At 40.1% G+C, this 17,946-nt stretch overlaps 1 protein-coding gene across 1 annotated transcript; it reads right to left on the bottom strand.

Annotated features, from left to right (window-relative positions):
* Positions 1 to 5,327: 5,327 nt before the first annotated feature.
* Positions 5,328 to 17,904, bottom strand: LOC144521914 (tryptophan 5-hydroxylase 1-like). Its single transcript, XM_078256590.1, has 9 exons — positions 17,819 to 17,904; positions 16,232 to 16,332; positions 16,056 to 16,123; positions 13,788 to 13,984; positions 12,186 to 12,321; positions 11,950 to 12,076; positions 9,237 to 9,332; positions 5,913 to 6,046; positions 5,328 to 5,513 (listed from the first exon to the last, which is right to left on the bottom strand). Exons 2-9 carry the CDS (start codon positions 16,328 to 16,330, stop codon positions 5,339 to 5,341), a joined length of 1,032 nt encoding a protein of 343 aa, XP_078112716.1. The 5' UTR covers positions 16,331 to 16,332; positions 17,819 to 17,904; the 3' UTR covers positions 5,328 to 5,338.
* Positions 17,905 to 17,946: the final 42 nt, after the last annotated feature.

Below are 17,946 nucleotides of genomic sequence, written 5' to 3'. Positions count from 1 at the left end.
ACTTGTTTGACATTAAAGTTTTGGGACTGGACTATTTGGATTTGGACCAGTAATGTCAGAACCCAAGGGTTCTTCTCATTCCTCTATTTTGTGCCTCCTCATTTCCTTATCTCCTCCATCCTTCTGCCTGTTACCTGGAAATTGCTCTAAGCGCGCCATCTTGAAGGATGTCTCAATTCCTAAAATGCATCTTAAGGAGATGAGGACGCTTGCCAACAGAGCCGAGGATACGCTGGTGTATCCTTTTCAGAAGTCTTTTCGGCATGATGTGTGAAAGAGCCGGGAATATACAAACCATTGCAGCTGTGCCACACGTCATATTTAATCGATGATTAAGTGATGCTCCGAAGCACGGATGTCTCATTTTGTTAAATGCTTGTTGCCTCGACTCCTCTCTCCACGTGTCTCTTCCTCGCCTCCTCCGCTCGCATCTCAGGTGGGAAGGACTAAGACGCCAGGAGAGGAGAGGAGGAGAGGAGGAGAGGAGAGGAGGTGAGGAAAGGAATCAAGGATGTACAAAGTGAGAAATGAGAAGAGGGGCCTAAAAGAGACCACAGTCAACATCTTTCGATGGCTCTCCCCCGACTTCCTGTTGTGTCTCTAGACTGTCAACTTGGCAGCAAAGGCATACATGCCCTCTCACATCAGTTCACCCTTTTCTAAACTCACTATGGCACTGTACTGATCACCAGCACATGAACTAGAAGATTCTCTAGATAACTGTGTGATGCACTCACTTTATGTCTGATGTTATTGATATTCCGGCAGATTAAAAGGTAATGTGTATTTCTTTTCTCAACCACAACCTCCCTCGTGACTTGTGGATCCATTCTGGACTCTATGTTGACGTGAGGGTGCACAAACTAGGGGTTTGTATCACCCAGCTTGGAAAACCTGTGTGTGCATCCTCCTGTTTTTCTCCACTCCACTTGTGCTTTAAAGAGCCCCTATACTCATTTTCAGTGTCATATTTGTACTGTTGGGGTCTACTACAATGGGTTTACATGCTTTGATGTTCAAAAAACATGTTTATCATGCTGCCCATTGCTGCAGCTCCTCTGCCTGAAACACTAGGCACGTTCGAGATGAGCTGCGTCTCGCCTGTAAAGTGGATGGCAGCGGCAGATGTGGACGGTGACAAAAATCTGCGGTCAAGTCGGACAGTTTATAGCAGTTTCCAGCAGCCTTCAGGCTGAACAATAAGTCACAGAAACACACAGACATCCTGTTAGGTCATTAAAACCATCAGACCCATATATCAGCTTGTACGCTGTCTCAAGTTTTTTTATTTTTTTTATTATGACAGAGTAGCTGTTAAAATGCTCTACGTGCAATCTGTTGCTGATGTTAATAAACAACAGACTGTAGATGATCTGGAATCTGAACGGATTTAGTCTCTCTGACTTCTAAACGTCACCATCAGCCTAGTCTATATCCTTGATGTTACACTTCGGGGATTGCTGCGGTGCCGCAGGAAATTCAGATCTCTGCAGGGTAAATCCAGGCAGAGTTTTCTCTCGCACAACTATTTTGCAGCTGCTCTGTGCTGAGCTTAGCAGCGCCCATGACGATTCTGATTGGTTTAAAGAAATGGCATTAAACCAGAGCATGTTTTCCTCCCATCCCCGAATGCTATATGGAGTAGCCAGACCCTCCTTCAGCACGCTTTGGAGGAGGGTCTGTCAAATCGAGACTACCATCAGCCACACAACATGTGTTCTGTACAGAATAAGCCTTTAAATCAAACAAATAGCAATTAAAATCCCTCCAATTCAAAAACAATAAAAATATATAAAACGTCATCATGTTGAGTCGATTCTGAACCAATCAGCTGTTAGATCAGCTGAGAGTCAGGCGTTTCCCAGCATGCCCTAAAAACTAGGTCTGCCTTGATCTCGTGAGGTTATCATTGCCCACGTGTGCATAACTTCAGAGCAAGTCGGGATCAAGTAGGACACAAATCTAACCAGAATGCATTGGGCGGCCATCGCCGGTGATCGATTCTGCGCAGACCTGGCTCATCTCCAACAAGCCCACTGTCTGAGCTCTTGGCCACCTTTCTGAAGAGCCCAATCTGCTCTGATTGGTCAGCTGGTCCACTGTTTTTGTGATTAGTCAACTAAATTCAAGCTAGCCACTGGGCGGGCTGTGGCAGACATCACATATGAAAATCTGGGCTGGCTTTCTCAATCAGTGACATCACTGATTGAGGAATTTCAAACAGGAATGTGGGCGAGGCGTTTCAGGGAGTTGAAAAAAAGTTCTGTCTGTGGGAGAGAAAGCTCCATTTGGAGATAACTGTGTTTTTTTTTTTTTTTTTTTTTTACAAAAGTAGAATTTATAAATCCAGGATAACTGCGATAAAGCGAGGCTTGACCTAGTCTAATCTGTGCATCCTGGCTAGGTGCGTTTCACGAAGGCCAAGCCAGGCTGAGGAGGAGGAGCGACTAGGTCAAGCCAGGCTGAAGTAATTCGGACAGATGGGCGTTCACGGCTTTCTTTAACAGACCGCAATGTCGATCAGAGATTTCTAATTTACTGATGCTAAAATGGAGAATACGCATTGTGTATTCTTTGCACAGAGTGAGCCGCTGATAACAATAAGGTAAAAAGCACTGCTGAGTGAACAGAAAAGGCTCCAGGATTAATAAATCCTGGCTGTTAACCTGGTCAGGAGCAGGCTAGCTGCACAGAATAAATCTCTATGGTAACTTAGGTTCCTCAGCTTTCGTGCAACCAAGTCAAGGCTAAATTTATCCAGGATAACTGGAATATCTAGCTTAATCCCTTATCCTGGTTTTGTGCAATAGCCCCCAAGAATATAGGAATATAAAAAAAAACTAAATTAAACTGAGGCAAAATAATGTCAAACAACAACAAAAAACAGCAACCTCACAGCAAGCTGCCAACTCCTTCCTCTTTCTCCCCTTCTCCTGAAGACACTTTAAAATCTCAGCCTCCCCTAACAGGAACTTAGCACCTGTACAGGTACAGTATGTATAGAGTGAGCTAAACTGAAAAGGCAACATTCAACACTCTGGATCTGGAAAACACCATTCCATTTTCATAGATCAGTTACTGCTGACATCACTACCTATATATATATATATATATATATATACTGTATACGGACAGGCCTATGTCATTTTATACACATCAAATGATAATTCATCGAATAACTTAAAACATGACACTGAAATTAAGGATCAAGCAGACACAAAACACTTAATTTAGGGAGTAGGGCCTTGGGAGAAAGGAACAAAGGTAGCCTTTTTCACAGAGGCCACTTGGAGCTTTGTTTTTATTGGTCCAAGGCACTCTTCTTGCAAAAAATTAAAATGTATTTCATATCAGAATCTTAGTACATTAAAAATAGAACTGGGCAAGCAACCCACGCGTAGCGGCACAAACAGCCTTCTTCAGGATACACAGGCTATTTGTGCCGCTACGTGTGGGTTGCTTCCGAGCACAACTTTGTTTTCTTCTATTTTTATTGGATTGGTATCCACTACATAAAGCCTAGTCCATATCTATATTATATTCAACGAAGGCATTGTAATCCATTGCGGTCAGCAACACCCCACAGTGCTCCATTAATAGAGAGAAGACAAACAAATCAGCAGCAGTCAGCAGAAACATTTAATACCAGGATCCATCTTTACAGTGTCAATTGGCTTAGCATTATACATTAACCTTTACATTGTGGCAACAAAGTTAGGAATTTTGATGTTATATTTATATTTAAAAAATCTATTATTTTTAACATTATTATACATTTATTCAAATTCTATCACATAAATTACAACAGTAACCCATTTAGGAAAGACATTATCACTCCACATTTCCTGCATTGTTATGGTCATATTTGACCATAGAAATCAATCACAGAATTATGCACTCCTACATTACTCGTTACATTTACATTATGGATTGACCGGCCGTAATTCCCTTAAATGACGGACTTTGGCTGATTTTAGGCTGATTTAGTTTTCAGATATATTGGTTTCCCAGTCATTATTCCATGAATACGTGGAGATTGGTGACTTTATCAAGGTTTTAGCACAGCTCCCCCCAAATACTGCCCCAACCTTCTTGCCACACCAAAGTGTGTCTCAATTTGGATACTTCCGTGAGTACATTTACATGCAGTACACTGTGAACACTATGTACTCACTTGTAGTGAGTAACATTTGACAGGGTAGTGTTGTCTGGAATCGCGCACGGCCGTTATGCACTTACTGGAAATTATTCTCCACATTCTTTTTTAATGGTAAATTGCAGCCAGGTGGAGCATCGTTGCCTCGTTGGCACGCAACAATGTATAAATTACATTTGTATAAAAAAACTTGCAAAGTCTGGCTAACAGGCTTGACTGCAGCCAAGAACATTGTATTCTAACGTTGGAAACCTCCTCATGATATTTCAAGTTCTCACTGACTTGGAGTTTTTTGGACATTTCTTACCTGGAACTATCTTCAGCACGAGTCAACGATGCACAACCAAATACGATTTCAATGTTGACAGATTTGATATCTAAGTTAAAAGATCTTCTAACTAGATAAGAATGATATCATTGAGTGGATATTATTATTATTATGGTGGTTGATGGAGGGAAGGAGGGGAGCTGGGGAAATAAGGAAGAAGGTGGAGGGAGGGATGGGGGTAGTGTAAGGGATAAGGGTAGAGGGATAGGATAAATCAAAATGTTTTTTTGTAACCTGTATTGTGTACGGATTTGAGTTGTAAAATGATGACGTTGCAATAAAAAAAAATCAATGATAAAAATTTGTAAAGTTTGGTTTTCTCCATTTCAATCACAACCGCTGCAGCTTCCTCGCCCGTCACATATTCAAGAGTTACGTTGGTGGTCCCGTAGCTGTCGCTACGTAGACCGGTGATCGAGAGTAGGCTCCAGCGCTCCACACTGAATATTTTTACTGTTTCAAGTGCCATATTCGGTTACTTATAGTGCGCTGTATTTGGCCATACTTCGTCAGCATAAACACAATATGTACTCAAAATAGCAAGTGTAAGTACACAAAAACATGATTTGAGACAGAGTGTAAGGCTAACTTGAGGCCAAGTGCACTCTGCAGCTTACAGGCCTGTCCCATGAAGGAGGCACTAAGTGCTGTATGATTATAACTCTACTAAAGATAATCGAATCACTACAGCTTAGTTTAACTATCCATCTTGGATTAAGGTCAGTATCCTAGTTTCGTGAAATCCATTCTTACCAACCCCCTCATCCCCATCTAATCTCCCATCTATGTATACCCAGCCCCAACCCACTGGTCCCCACCCAAACCTTTCAAACCCAGCTAGCCTCTTCTGACCCTCAGACTCTCAGGTCTTTGTTGAGTCGGTTCAGGGCATCTTCTACAATGTCCAGCTCATGCCGGATGTCTTTCACCATGTCATTGATGCTGTTGGTGTCCTTCAGGACGTCCACGCTCTGGGTGTACGGGTCGTAGCGTACCGTGAATGGACGCCAAATGGTCTTTGCAAACTCCCTGCAGACACAGCAAAGTCAGTTATATCCACAGCCTAGTTCAACCTTCTACATCATTGTAGCATTGTAGCTAGAAAATCATCCAACCGTCGTTTTGTGTGTAGTCATTTAAAAACAATTCAAAAACATATCAAAATGAAAAGGGAAATTCCAGGATCCATCACTACAGTGTTAAATCCCCAACAAAGGGAGGACTTTGAAATACACCGAATTTTAATTTAACTAAATACATTAACATAAAAACACACTGTGAGTTATCTCCTTGATGCTTGGGTATGCTAACTGTCACAACATGGAGACTAAAAAACAATTTTACCAACTTTTGCTGTGATACAGTAGATGCTGTTGGTGAAGAAATGGTTAATTTTTCTTTTTGGGCAATGCACTTATTTCTACTGACCTCATTTTGTTCTTGGCTTCCTCAAAGCTCTCAGAAACAAAGTAAACGTCTTGGAACGTAGTTATTTTGCACTCCTGGTTACAGGTCACCACGGGGTCAAACGGAAGGATATTGGCCTTGCCAGACAAAGCATGCTAATAGAAGAGAGAGACAAATTGTAGACATTTAAATACTGAGATAATGCTGCATAGCCACTTCTGTTTATAAATACATCAAGTCTGTGTATGGGGTTTATTTTTATTTATTTTTTTATGTTTTGCATTTAGTTATTCCATATTTTTCTATTGGTAAATGTGTCTTCTCTTGAATTCATTTTATTTTCTTGGGCCGGGCGTTGCACTTGAAACTATGGTTGCAGAGCTTGATGTTACCATCCTGTAAATAAATACATCTGGACTGCAACCTGGGCCTTTCTTTGTTTTTGTGCCTCCGCCTCGGCCTACCTACCACTGCCCTTCTTAAAGGTCCAATGTGTAGGAATTTATCCCAGCGTTGAGATCATATATCGCAATCAACTCTTTTGCACCACACAGTTCAAAGTACGTATTACAGCTACAGTAGCCTTCACGCTTCAAAAAGCCGGTCTCCTGACTCCTGTTCCTGAAATTTGGATTTTGAATATGTGTGGTCCTCCATGTTTCCTTCTTCAAACTTGCCGGGGCCGCCCATTAGCAGCACCTGTGAGTTTATCATGTGACAGCGAAAACGCGAAAGGCGGAGCAGTGTGTCCTGTATGTCCCTTACCGGCTAATGTATTTGAAGATGGCGCATGAATATGGAGCGTCTACCCCAGTTCATGCAAATGCAAATGAAAAATTTCAAGCCAAAAGGAATACTTGGACTTGATGGTGGTGGTAAACATTCATGAAAAAGGTTTGTGAACAGGCAACACAGATTTTGATAATGAACAACCAAAAACGTTACACACTGGACCTTTAAAGGCAGGGATGATAATGTTGAAAAGCTAGCAAGATTTGAAAGTAGCATCTTCTCGGGGCTCCGTCTAACCCGTCCCCCTGTCCTCGGGGCTAAGCGCCCACACAGACGTGTACGAGCACCGCTGCGTCGCTGCTTCAGAGCAGAGCGGAGTAAGGACCGCAATTTTTCAGTAACGTGGATTAGCACACACACAGAATAGGAGACATGTGAAGTGTTTTGTCTTTTGTAGAAATATTTTTATAAACTAGATGTGTTACTTCAGTAATAAGTACTATTCCTTGCACTATGTATAGACTTGGGGAAGACGTTTGTGTGTGTGTGTTGTCATCCTGCAGCTCAGAATAAGTTGCAATAGACAGGCCTTATAAGGAATGGTTAGATCATTGGCCACACTGTTAGTAAAATGTGGATGTGACGTGAGATCCACCTTTCTCCAAATTGAAACAGGGATCCCTCAGGGCAGGTATGTCCAGATATAGGTCTACAGATGTATGCAGATGACACAGTGGTGTATGCATCTGGTAATACCTGTACTTCTGTGGCTGACAAACTAAATGTCAACTTAGATAAAATATCATCTTGGCTGGCTTCATCTTGTTTAACTTTAAACACAAAAAAACAAACTCTGTCTGCTTTTCCATTCAAAAACTACCTTTAACACAGCTCTTGAATGTACAAATTAATGGGGAGCTTATTGAACAAGTACCTGCAGTGAAGTATCTGGGAATAATTATAGACTATCAGTTCATATCAAGAAAATCTATAAAACCGTTAAGGCCAACTTGGACTGCTTTAGGATGATAAGAAACTGCCTGACTCTTGACTGTGCTTTTATTTTTTTAAATTCTCTGATTTTCTCACACATATCGTATGGCTTGACCACATGGTCCCAAGCTCACCAGACATCAGTTAAGACCATAGAGTGTCTATATAACCGAGCTTTGAAAGTCCTAGACAAGAAGAGAATAAGGTATCATCACTGCCAAATTTTAAGCAAACATAAGATTTTAAGCTTTGCTAGTTTTACCCCCCTGCATTTTGTTTAATTGGTCTTCAAATGCCTAAATAACGCTGCTCCTCTTCCCCTTTGCAGGACAATAATAAAACAGCAAAGTGGTACCAGAACCATCACCCGAGCAGCGTTAAAAGGCAATTGTAGCATCCCTTTCCGTAGAACATCATTTGCCCAAACTGCATTTTCAGTAAAAGGGGCAAAATTATGGAACTTTCTGCCAGACCACTTGAAATGTATCCCAATATTAGCCAAAAAATACCAAATTGTGGCTAATTCGGGAACAATCTTGCTCTCATATTTAGTTTTTTACACTGTGCTAATTGTATACATTTTCATTTCATTCTATTTCATCTTTATTGTATTTTTAATAATAATGTAAATCTGTATTTTTATTTGTAACCAAAAGCCCTACTAGGGGCAAGTGTCGAGAATTAGCTTCGGTTAAAAACACTATGATACATACATCAGATGACTGTTGAAGTTTATCTATGTTTTTTTGTATCTGTCCCTATCTAAATAAACCTTTTAAGTTATATGTGTGTACCATATAACTTTGTTTACATGTACGTATCCAAGGATGTCAGGTTTTTCTTCCTTTTAAGCATGCATGAGCTTTTGAGGAATGCGGAGGGTGTGTGTAATGAGCTGGAAACATCTGCGGGGGAGGAGAGGAACGCCTTCATGCAAAGAGGATAAGAGATGTGGATTTTGGGCTAGACAGGGTTCATAATTCTTGACTCCTGGACTTTGTCATTTTGTGAAACCACAATTGTGTTTTGTAAACTTAAATGCTGGACTTTCAGTAAACTTGCTTAACTGAACTCTTCGTCTCAGATTAATGCTTGTGTTCTGGCAAACCTAAGTCCGATGAAAGAAGACGCAGGAATTAATAAATTGGAGTCAGATTTGACAGGCTTTAGGGCCTTATTTTAGACATAATTCCTAACACTTTCCTCTCAAAATTCTCTTCACTGGTAGTAAAAGCTAGCTAAGCATTTCTGACCACCTATTGCTTTAGATTAGCTGATGCAATATCGATTTGATTGGTTAGGTCAGTATTAGTTATTATCATTAGGCAAAAAATAAATAAATCAAATGTTCAATTACTGTTGCTATATTTACAATCAATGGCTTTGTGGTAACGAAGGAACTATAATATGAAAAGAAAATGTTTCTCGGTCCAGAAGTTATGATCCAAAGGGACACATCTTCAGCAAACTTTCTTTGAAACCTTATTTTCTGAAGCGCATGTAAGAAAACCTGAGCAGGACTACTAAGCAGTTACTCACATGGAAATTCACAGTATAGGGAAAGTGCAGCAGATGAACCTGTAAGCCCTGTTTAAAGTTAGACAACAGGTGATATGTTACCTTGAGTTCACTGATGGAGGAGAGGAGTCCAGCTCCATAGGCCCTGAGCCTGCCATCCTGCTTACATAGACCAAACTCCACTGTGAAGAAATAACACTAGAACAAAACAGGTTGTCATTTTGACATCATCCTATTCATACACAGTCTTAGAATGTAAGTAACAGATGTCACTAAACCAGGGGTCTTCAACGTTTTTTAGGCCAAGGACCCCATAACTGAAAGAGAGACAGAGCAGGGACCCCCTACTACTTATATTGTATAAAGTTAGATGGAAATTGATGGATCAGTATTTATATGTATACATCATGTTTTAACGTGAAACATACATGTGAAAGGTACAGTGTATCCTTAAGATTAACTAAATCGAATCATCAATATTGTGTAAATTAAATGTTTTTTAGGTTTTTTCAACAACAAGAAAAACTTTCAAAGAAATATCAAAAAATAATTTGGTGGCCCCCCCTACAGCAACTCTGAGGACCCCCTAAGGGCCCAGGACCCCCTGTTGAAGATCATAGCACCAAACAAGTTATGTGTGTGTGCATATGGTAAGGATATATATATATATATATATATATATATATATATATATATATATATATATATATATATATATAGGATATATATATATATGCAGGGTTGGGTCAGATTACTTTGAAATGTAATCCATTACTGACTACAAATTACATGGCAATTTTTGTAATCAGTAATGTAACTACTATGTAATCCTCAACAATATAACTGTAATCTGATTACAATTCCTTTAATTGTAATATGGGTTGATTATAGTTACTTGATTTTTGTAATCTGATTACGTAATCCAGATTACATGTAATCCGTTACTACCCAATATATATATATATATATATATATATATACAAAATACAAATGCGTATTTGACTAACTTGATTGAAGTCCCCTAATACTGTATCTGAAGTCTCTTTTATATAGACCTTAGCGGTCCCCTAATACTGTATCTGAAGTCTCTTTTATATAGACCTTAGCGGTCCCCTAATACTGTATCTGAAGTCTCTTTTATATAGACCTTAGTGGTCCCCTAATACTGTATCTGAAGTCTCTTTTATATAGACCTTAGTGGTCCCCTAATACTGTATCTGAAGTCTCTTTTATATAGACCTTAGTGGTCCCCTAATACTGTATCTGAAGTCTCTTTTATATAGACCTTAGTGGTCCCCTAATACTGTATCTGAAGTCTCTTTTATATAGGCCTTAGTGGTCCCCTAATACTGTATCTGAAGTCTCTTTTATATAGACCTTAGTGGTCCCCTAATACTGTATCTGAAGTCTCTTTTATATAGGCCTTAGTGGTCCCCTAATACTGTATCTGAAGTCTCTTTATATAGACCTTAGTGGTCCCTAATACTGTATCTGAAGTCTCTTTTTATATAGGCCTTAGTGGTCCCCTAATACTGTATCTGAAGTCTCTTTTATATAGACCTTAGTGGTCCCCCTAATACTGTATCTGAAGTCTCTTTTATATAGGCCTTAGTGGTCCCCTAATACTGTATCTGAAGTCTCTTTTATATAGACCTTAGTGGTCCCCTAATACTGTATCTGAAGTCTCTTTTTTTAAAGCAGAGAAAGGGGAGGTAACCTATAGTATCCCACCTGCTACACCGCTACTTCATAAATGCAAAGCACTTTCCATTGCTATGCTGACGATGCACACTCAAAACCTTAAAATCCAGGTAAAGCAAAATAAGTGATTTCTATCTAAATTAATTCTACTTGTTAGAAAATACCTATTGAAAACATAGACTGTGTGTAGTACTGGGTTAGCTGCGGCAGTTGGAAATGAGAGCAGGCTGCACACTGTTATTGGCTGGGGGTTACACACCCACGTGGAGCCCAAAGACTCTTTGCTGACACCCACAAACGTCCCGCACTCACCAAAATCAGAAGAAAAGAGAACACACATACAGACACCACCACACGCTTCTAGTGATCATAAGTGACAACTGAGAGGAATTACTTTTATATTATAGTCTATACATTGTTTTTTTGTGGAAAAGACTGCATGTTATACCTTTTCGGCCTGGTCACATCAACATTTAAAATGGCGACATTTCACTGGACTGAGGTAATCAGTGGATTCACTAGAGTGGTCAACGTGAATCGACATTCATTTTTCACCTGAAGTTCAACTTTGGTGAACTTTGACAAACAAATCTTGCTTTGTATCTTTTAAGCAGACCCAAAAGGAATCTGCAGATTCTTTTTTAAAATGAAAATGAATGAATGGAATGAAATCTGCGGAATTTAGCGGAATATTTTTTTTGCTTGTAATGTGATAGACAGTATTAATTTAGGATTACAAAGAACGATTTAAAATCGTTTAAACTCTGCAGAGGTGTTGTTGGCATCCTGCAGGCACAGATTTCATATGGGCCTGCCGCCTATAAGGGATGTGGGGCTAAAAAGTCACCTAGGGGAGACACAAGCAGTCAATATGAACATGACAGCTGGTCTCAATAAAATGTATGCTGTTCAGCAGCCAAATCATGTTGTGCTGTTTTTTTTAGCACTACACTGTACTCAGTTGTTACAGCACCTAATCTGAACACAGAAGTTCATATCGACAACACAAAAATAACGGTGCCAATAAAAATATTCACCCTTTTTAGTTTTGGTCTCCTCTTTGGTTTTGAGTGTGTGTGTGTGTGTGTGTGTGTGTGTGTGTGTGTTTTCTCACTGTGGCCAGTTTCTGTATAGCATCATCTGAAGCTCCCAGCGATGCTAAACCAATTTCTTGAGAGAACTGGGCGAAGCTGGGCTCAGCAAGCAGAGGAACGTGTCCCAGCAGCTCATGGCATGTGTCTCTGCATCAAACACACATTTCAGAAGGAAAACGCAGGTATATTGCTTCACTGAAGAACTCAAAATCAAAAAAACGGTAGTATTAAGTGAAAGTCTTGTGTGTGTACTCACGGTTCAGGTGTATACAAAGGCTCGGAGCTGTGGCGGACATACTGAGTGCAGTGGAATACTCTGAAGGCCAGACCCGCTAGAAAGTCTCTGGGGGAGAGGTACCCTGCAACTGGCCGAATGATGAAGCCTGAGTGCTCTTCACACACACACACACACACACACACACACACACACACACACACACACACACACACACACACACACACACACACACACACACACACACACACACACCTGTCAATACTTCTTTGACTTTGTTGTTTCCCGATTTTGTCACAAAAACTTTAGGCCTCAGACAGAGCAAGTTTTAGCAGCCTGGGGCAGCTTTTTTAAAAATAGTTCAATGTGAGTAGTGAAGCATTTTGCTAAGCAGCATCTTGTGTTTTTTTTTTTTTTTGCCAGAGCACCCTGAACGCCTCAAATAAAATAAAAAATTAAAACATTCACTCAGTGGGAAAAGAAAAGCCCAACTTTCACAGCAAAATAACCGCTGGCTGAGGACGGGTGATTCGATGAATTGCCTTTTTTTGTAGAAGACGCTATCAGTCTGTCTTTTTGTTTTCTTGCTATGCAACCACCAAATCGCCTGTCTTCAGCCGTCTGTTTGTTTGCTGTGAAGTTGATGGCGTTGGTCATTGTCCTCTCTGAGTTAAAAACCAAAAATTCAACCCGAGGCTTCAGGGCGCTGCTGCAAAAACAGGAGGTGAATACAGCGGAAAAACACGAGGCACAAAAGTAGCGAGCAAAACGCTTCCCTCTCATTGAAAACAATTACAAAAAGCCTCCCCAGGCTGCTAAAACATGCCCTGTCTGATCGGGGCGTTATGCTGATATTTGGAGCACTGATTACACTAATGATCAAGTTTTATGAATGTGCACTAACTCATGTACAGGTGGTGTTCATCAAGTTAAAACAATCCATTTACAGATGAGTTTGTGCAGTTAAGACTTTGGTACACTACGTGCAAGCCTCACTGAAAAAAGTAAGAGAGGTTTAGGGTAAGACTAAGAAAATGGTCTTACATGATGCCCAATGTTTGTAGAACACATTGCTTAAGAGTCTTTTTTCAGAGTAGACGCATTACCTAATTCTTAAGGCTAGGCAATGTCATGTAACCTCACCTCACCTCACTATATGGTGAGTAACTTTAGACTTTTCCTTTGGGAAGGTTTAGCAGAAAATAATGTAAGTACCTAAAATAAAAATAAAACATGAAAAAAAAAATCATGATCATGATATTCATGTTTTGTCTTTCTTGTTGAGTGATGGGTTGAAGATTTTGTGGAGCTGACATCCTCTTGTCATTAGACAAACAGTTCCTAAGGCCACTCAGCCGTGGTTACTCCTGTTCCTATCATGTTGTTTGCTGAGACACTCAGAAAGAAAAGCTGGATCATTTTAAAAAGATGGAAGAATTTCATGTTGTTTATGGAGAAGGAGAATGAGGAAATGAGTCGGGGGAAATGTAACGCTACGCCGTGATGTGTAGTTACATTTTTCGACAGGTGCGCGTCAGGCTACGGCGTAGGGTCGGTATCTCCATGTACCTATGTATGTAGCCACGGCGTCAATTTAATGCAGAAGCATAAATCATGCTTTACCCTTGAGGAAGTGTGAGACGTCCTCCAGCTGGGGGATGTTGTCCTGGCTGTAGTTACAGTGTTTGGTCAGCAGAGGGAGGTTGTTCAGATACTCCCTGCAGGCGTGGCTGGGGTACAGCTTGATGAGCTCCCTGAACACCACGCCCCAGGTACGCACCTCCTCTGTTGTGAAGTCGATACGAAGAATAGGATCGCCACTGACAGACAAAGAGTTAGTTAGCTCATTGACGTCAAGATAACAATATATTATACAACTTTGAGAGCTCATATAAAAACATGGATGGAAACAATGTAGCAATGTCGCGAACGAATAAATACGGTGTCATTTTGTAGTACAGTATTTGTGTATAAGTGTTTCTTTAATTGAAGTGGGTTAGATTAAAGGTGCTCTAAGCGATGTCACGCGTTTTTTAGGCTACAACATTTATGTCACATACAGCAAACATCTCCTCACTATCCGCTAGCTGTCTGTCCCCTGAACACACTGTAAAAAAAAAAAAAAAAAACGCGCTCTCTGTAGACAGCCCAGGCTCCACAAACGGCAACAAAAAACACTGCTCAAACCTGCACCACCAAACATAACAAACAGTCTTCCAGCGTTCCAGCCAATAACCAACAAGACGGATTTGGGGGTGGGGGTTGGGGGGTGAAAATACTTTGAACGTCAACAAGAAGTGCCGTCACCCAACATCGCTTAGAGCACCTTTAATTATTGAGAAGGATGTACCGCCACTATTACTTACTTTTTACCATTTTATCTCTCCAAGTGAAAAAACAAACAAATTGTCTCACAGATACTTTTTCCGATCGTCGATTATAGCTAAGCGTCTCTAAAACACATCTTCATCCTTTAAATGTAGTTTGCAATCAGGGCCGTAGCCAGGGCAACCTTTTAACTGAGGTCCAGCACTCTTTACCCCTTACTGTAAGTCACGCATTGCCAGATCTCCACAGCGCTGGAGTATCATGGTCTGGCTGCACAAGGTAACCTTCTGATATAGGGGCTAATAATGTTTGGCTTTAAAAACAGCAAACTCTAATTTAAAGCTACTCCAAAATAAATGGCTGATGCACAATGGTATACACAACTCCTGATAAATTAAATAAATACAACAGTACCGGACCTTTGTTTTAAATGCAATGAGGCTAAAGGAACATTTATGCACTGTGTCTGGGAGCGTGACAAAATGAGGGAGGTGATCAATAAAACTATGTTCATCTTATCTGTGAACATTCCACTTGACCCTAAGATGATTTCGCTGTACCTGTATCCAACACATCTAAATCTGAAACCCCAAGAATATAAACTTATGGATTTTGCTATCAGCAGGCAAAAAGGACTATAGCTTTCATTTGGAAGAAAATGGAGGTGCTTACAATTAGTGCTTGGATCAAGAATATGGCGCAATGTACTGCATGTCCATTGAGAGACTGACATATATACTGTATTGTGAGGCAAATTGGGGGTGTATGACAAAATCTGGAGGCCATTTGACCGGTTTGAATTTCATTCAAATTGTATTTGAATGAAAATGAATAAAAACATTGTTAAAAAAAAAATAATGTTCTGTTTTGTTTGTATTTCTTTAAATCCGGTGCCGGACGGCAGGCATTATCCTGGAAATGTAGGCCTACTTTTGTTGATCCAGACTAGACTTTAATGTTACTCTGAGACATGTTCATGGGTTGCTTTTTTTTTTTAAATACATGTATGCAACTATTCTTTATATTTAAAACATCATTTAATTCCATACACACTCAACATCCTTTGTTGGGTCTGATTTCTAAGGAAATAGGGGGACAAGCCTTTACATGAAAAGCAACTTCAAATGGGAATAACTTTCAAAAATCACACAAAACTGTGTTATTGTCTTATTCACTACTTATTTGCTTGTTTACCCAAATATTTCAAAATTGGATCTTTAAGCTTTGTTATTCTGATTTTTTTCTCTCTTCCTTTTAATAGCTTATAGGTTAAATAATTTTTTTCCTAATTCATATTGTTAGTTTTGTGGAGATGATGCATATATAATAGAGATGTGTTAGATGTGGTTTGGGGTTGTAGGGGAAACTTTTTGCTTAAGTGTGTTTTTATATTTGATATTTTGCCTTTATTGATTGTTATTGTCCATGACCTACCCCACGATGAGATTGCACATCAAAAGGGGTTTATCCTTACATTATGGAAATGTCACCCAAATCAATTTCATGCATCAAAGCAGAAATGAAACAATTTACATTCACAGTCCGAGAAACAATGGAACTTACATTTTGTAGCTCATAGCCAAATCAGCAAAATATTTTCTTCTTTTACGGTAAATGTTGTCTTGAAAACCCTGCAAAAACACACTCACAATCTCAGTTTACGTTTTCACAATTTCCTTATCATAAAAGTTAAGAAAGTATCAAAGGTACACTGTAACAGCGGTGTCTGTCCTACATACCGGATGATCGGCATCTAATTCAGAGCCGTACATCAGAACCCTGTTGGCAGACAGATCCAAGTCAGAGATCTTCTTAGGGAACCAGGGCACGCCGGCCATATCTGAAAATCAAATTTAATTATATAGCACATTTAAAAACAAAAAAAGGATAAAATACATAAACAAATATATCAAATGACCAACAGCAGAAAAGGTCAAGCTGTCAAAAAGCAACAGGAATTGAAAGCCAACGAATAGAAGTGGTTCCCTAAGCAAGGACTTGAGAGTTTCAGCGGTCCAAGCAATTCTTATATTTGAATCAGTAAACTATTCCAAAGATTTGGAGCGGCTACTGAAAAGGCCTCGGCCACCTTTATTTTTTAACCTGGATCTGGGAACATGGGGGAGCCACTGATTGGACAACATCAGTGCTTTGGCAGGAGTGTGAACAAGTGTAAAAGCTCAGATAAATAAGAAGGCGCCAACCCATTTAAAATCTTAAAAACAAGCAATTAAATCTTAAAATCAATCCTGAAGCGGATAGGGAGCCAGTGGCGCGAGGCTAAAACTAGGGATAAGGTGCTCACGCTTTAAAGTCCCATAGAAGCCGAGCTGCTATACAATTCAATTTCAGCTCAATTAGAAAATCTGTTATAACTATACACTATTAGGGCTGGGTATCAATTAACGATACCGGTACTGATACCAATACTGTGACTTAGATACCATACCGGTTCCAAAATAATACTTTTTTTGGATATCAATTTTATAAAACACAAATTTCACAAATCTTTTGTTTATTTTTCAGCTCTTAGTATGTGAGCCCCGTGTCTGTGCGTGACGTAGAGTTTTTCCTGCGTGTCTCTACGACGCGTAACATTAAACAGCCAATCACAGACATTATTAGATCTTGGTAGAAGCATGCTGCATGCTTATTGGCTCACTGACACTGATGTTTACTACTTAGGTATTGAAATTGGGTATTGAATGACGAGGGATTTTTTTCAATACTCGATACTAAGGAGACAATTCGGTCGGTGCTTCAAAAGTATTACCAGACCTTCCTCCACAGCGCCGCGGAGGAGGGTCTGGCTAGTCCACACAGCATTCTGGGATGGGAGAAAAACGTGCTTTGGTTTATTCGCATTTCTTTAAACCAATCACAATCGTCTTGGGGGGCACTAAGCGCCGAACGGAGCAACGGTGCCGCTGCAAATTAGCCTCGGGAAGGAACTTGTTTTGGTGGATGTTCAAAAGTTGTTTTAGTCGTGCGAGAGAAAACACAAATTGGACAGATAGTCTAGCTGTCTGGATTTACCCTGCAGAGATCTGAGGAGCGGTTAACCCTAGTCCTCATCAATCCACCGGAGTTTAGAACACCAACACAAAGAAAGGCCGAAAATGAGGGACATCCAACGGAATTTCCGGCAGCACCGGAGCAATCCCAGAAGTGGGATGTCATCGATATAGACTAGGCGGTGCCTAAAAAGTATTGGATTGGGTACCCAGCCCTATACACTATTAATGTTGGTGCTATATAGGTTTTTAGGCATGAATAGATAAATACTCTTATTGTAAATCAGTTCAGTCAAAAGTTATATGGCCTACCATCATCAGGTAAAGTGGAGTCCTCACATAGAGTAATCTCAACAATATCAGTATGCTTCCTCAGCAGCTGAGTCAGCTCCTTGAGCTGTTCATGGTCAGTGTCACAATCCACAAAGATCTCAAAGTCT

This window comes from Sander vitreus, chromosome 1 (genome assembly GCF_031162955.1).
Source record: "Sander vitreus isolate 19-12246 chromosome 1, sanVit1, whole genome shotgun sequence".
Classification (NCBI taxonomy): domain Eukaryota; kingdom Metazoa; phylum Chordata; class Actinopteri; order Perciformes; family Percidae; genus Sander; species Sander vitreus.
The sequence above is the reverse complement of the archived record's forward strand: the minus strand, read 5'-3'. Positions and strand labels throughout refer to the sequence as shown.

What these genes read in the sequence shown, in the direction of transcription:
- LOC144521914 (XM_078256590.1), bottom strand. Translation starts at nt 16,330, where the DNA reads ATGGCCGGCGTGCCCTGGTTCCCTAAGAAGATCTCTGACTTGGATCTG. An exon ending in AATTAGATGCCGATCATCCG is followed by an intron (nt 16,124 to 16,231) that starts GTATGTAGGACA and finishes GTGTTTTTGCAG; the next exon opens with GGTTTTCAAGACAACATTTA. An exon ending in GAAGCCAAGAACAAAATGAG is followed by an intron (nt 5,514 to 5,912) that starts GTCAGTAGAAAT and finishes CTGTGTCTGCAG; the next exon opens with GGAGTTTGCAAAGACCATTT.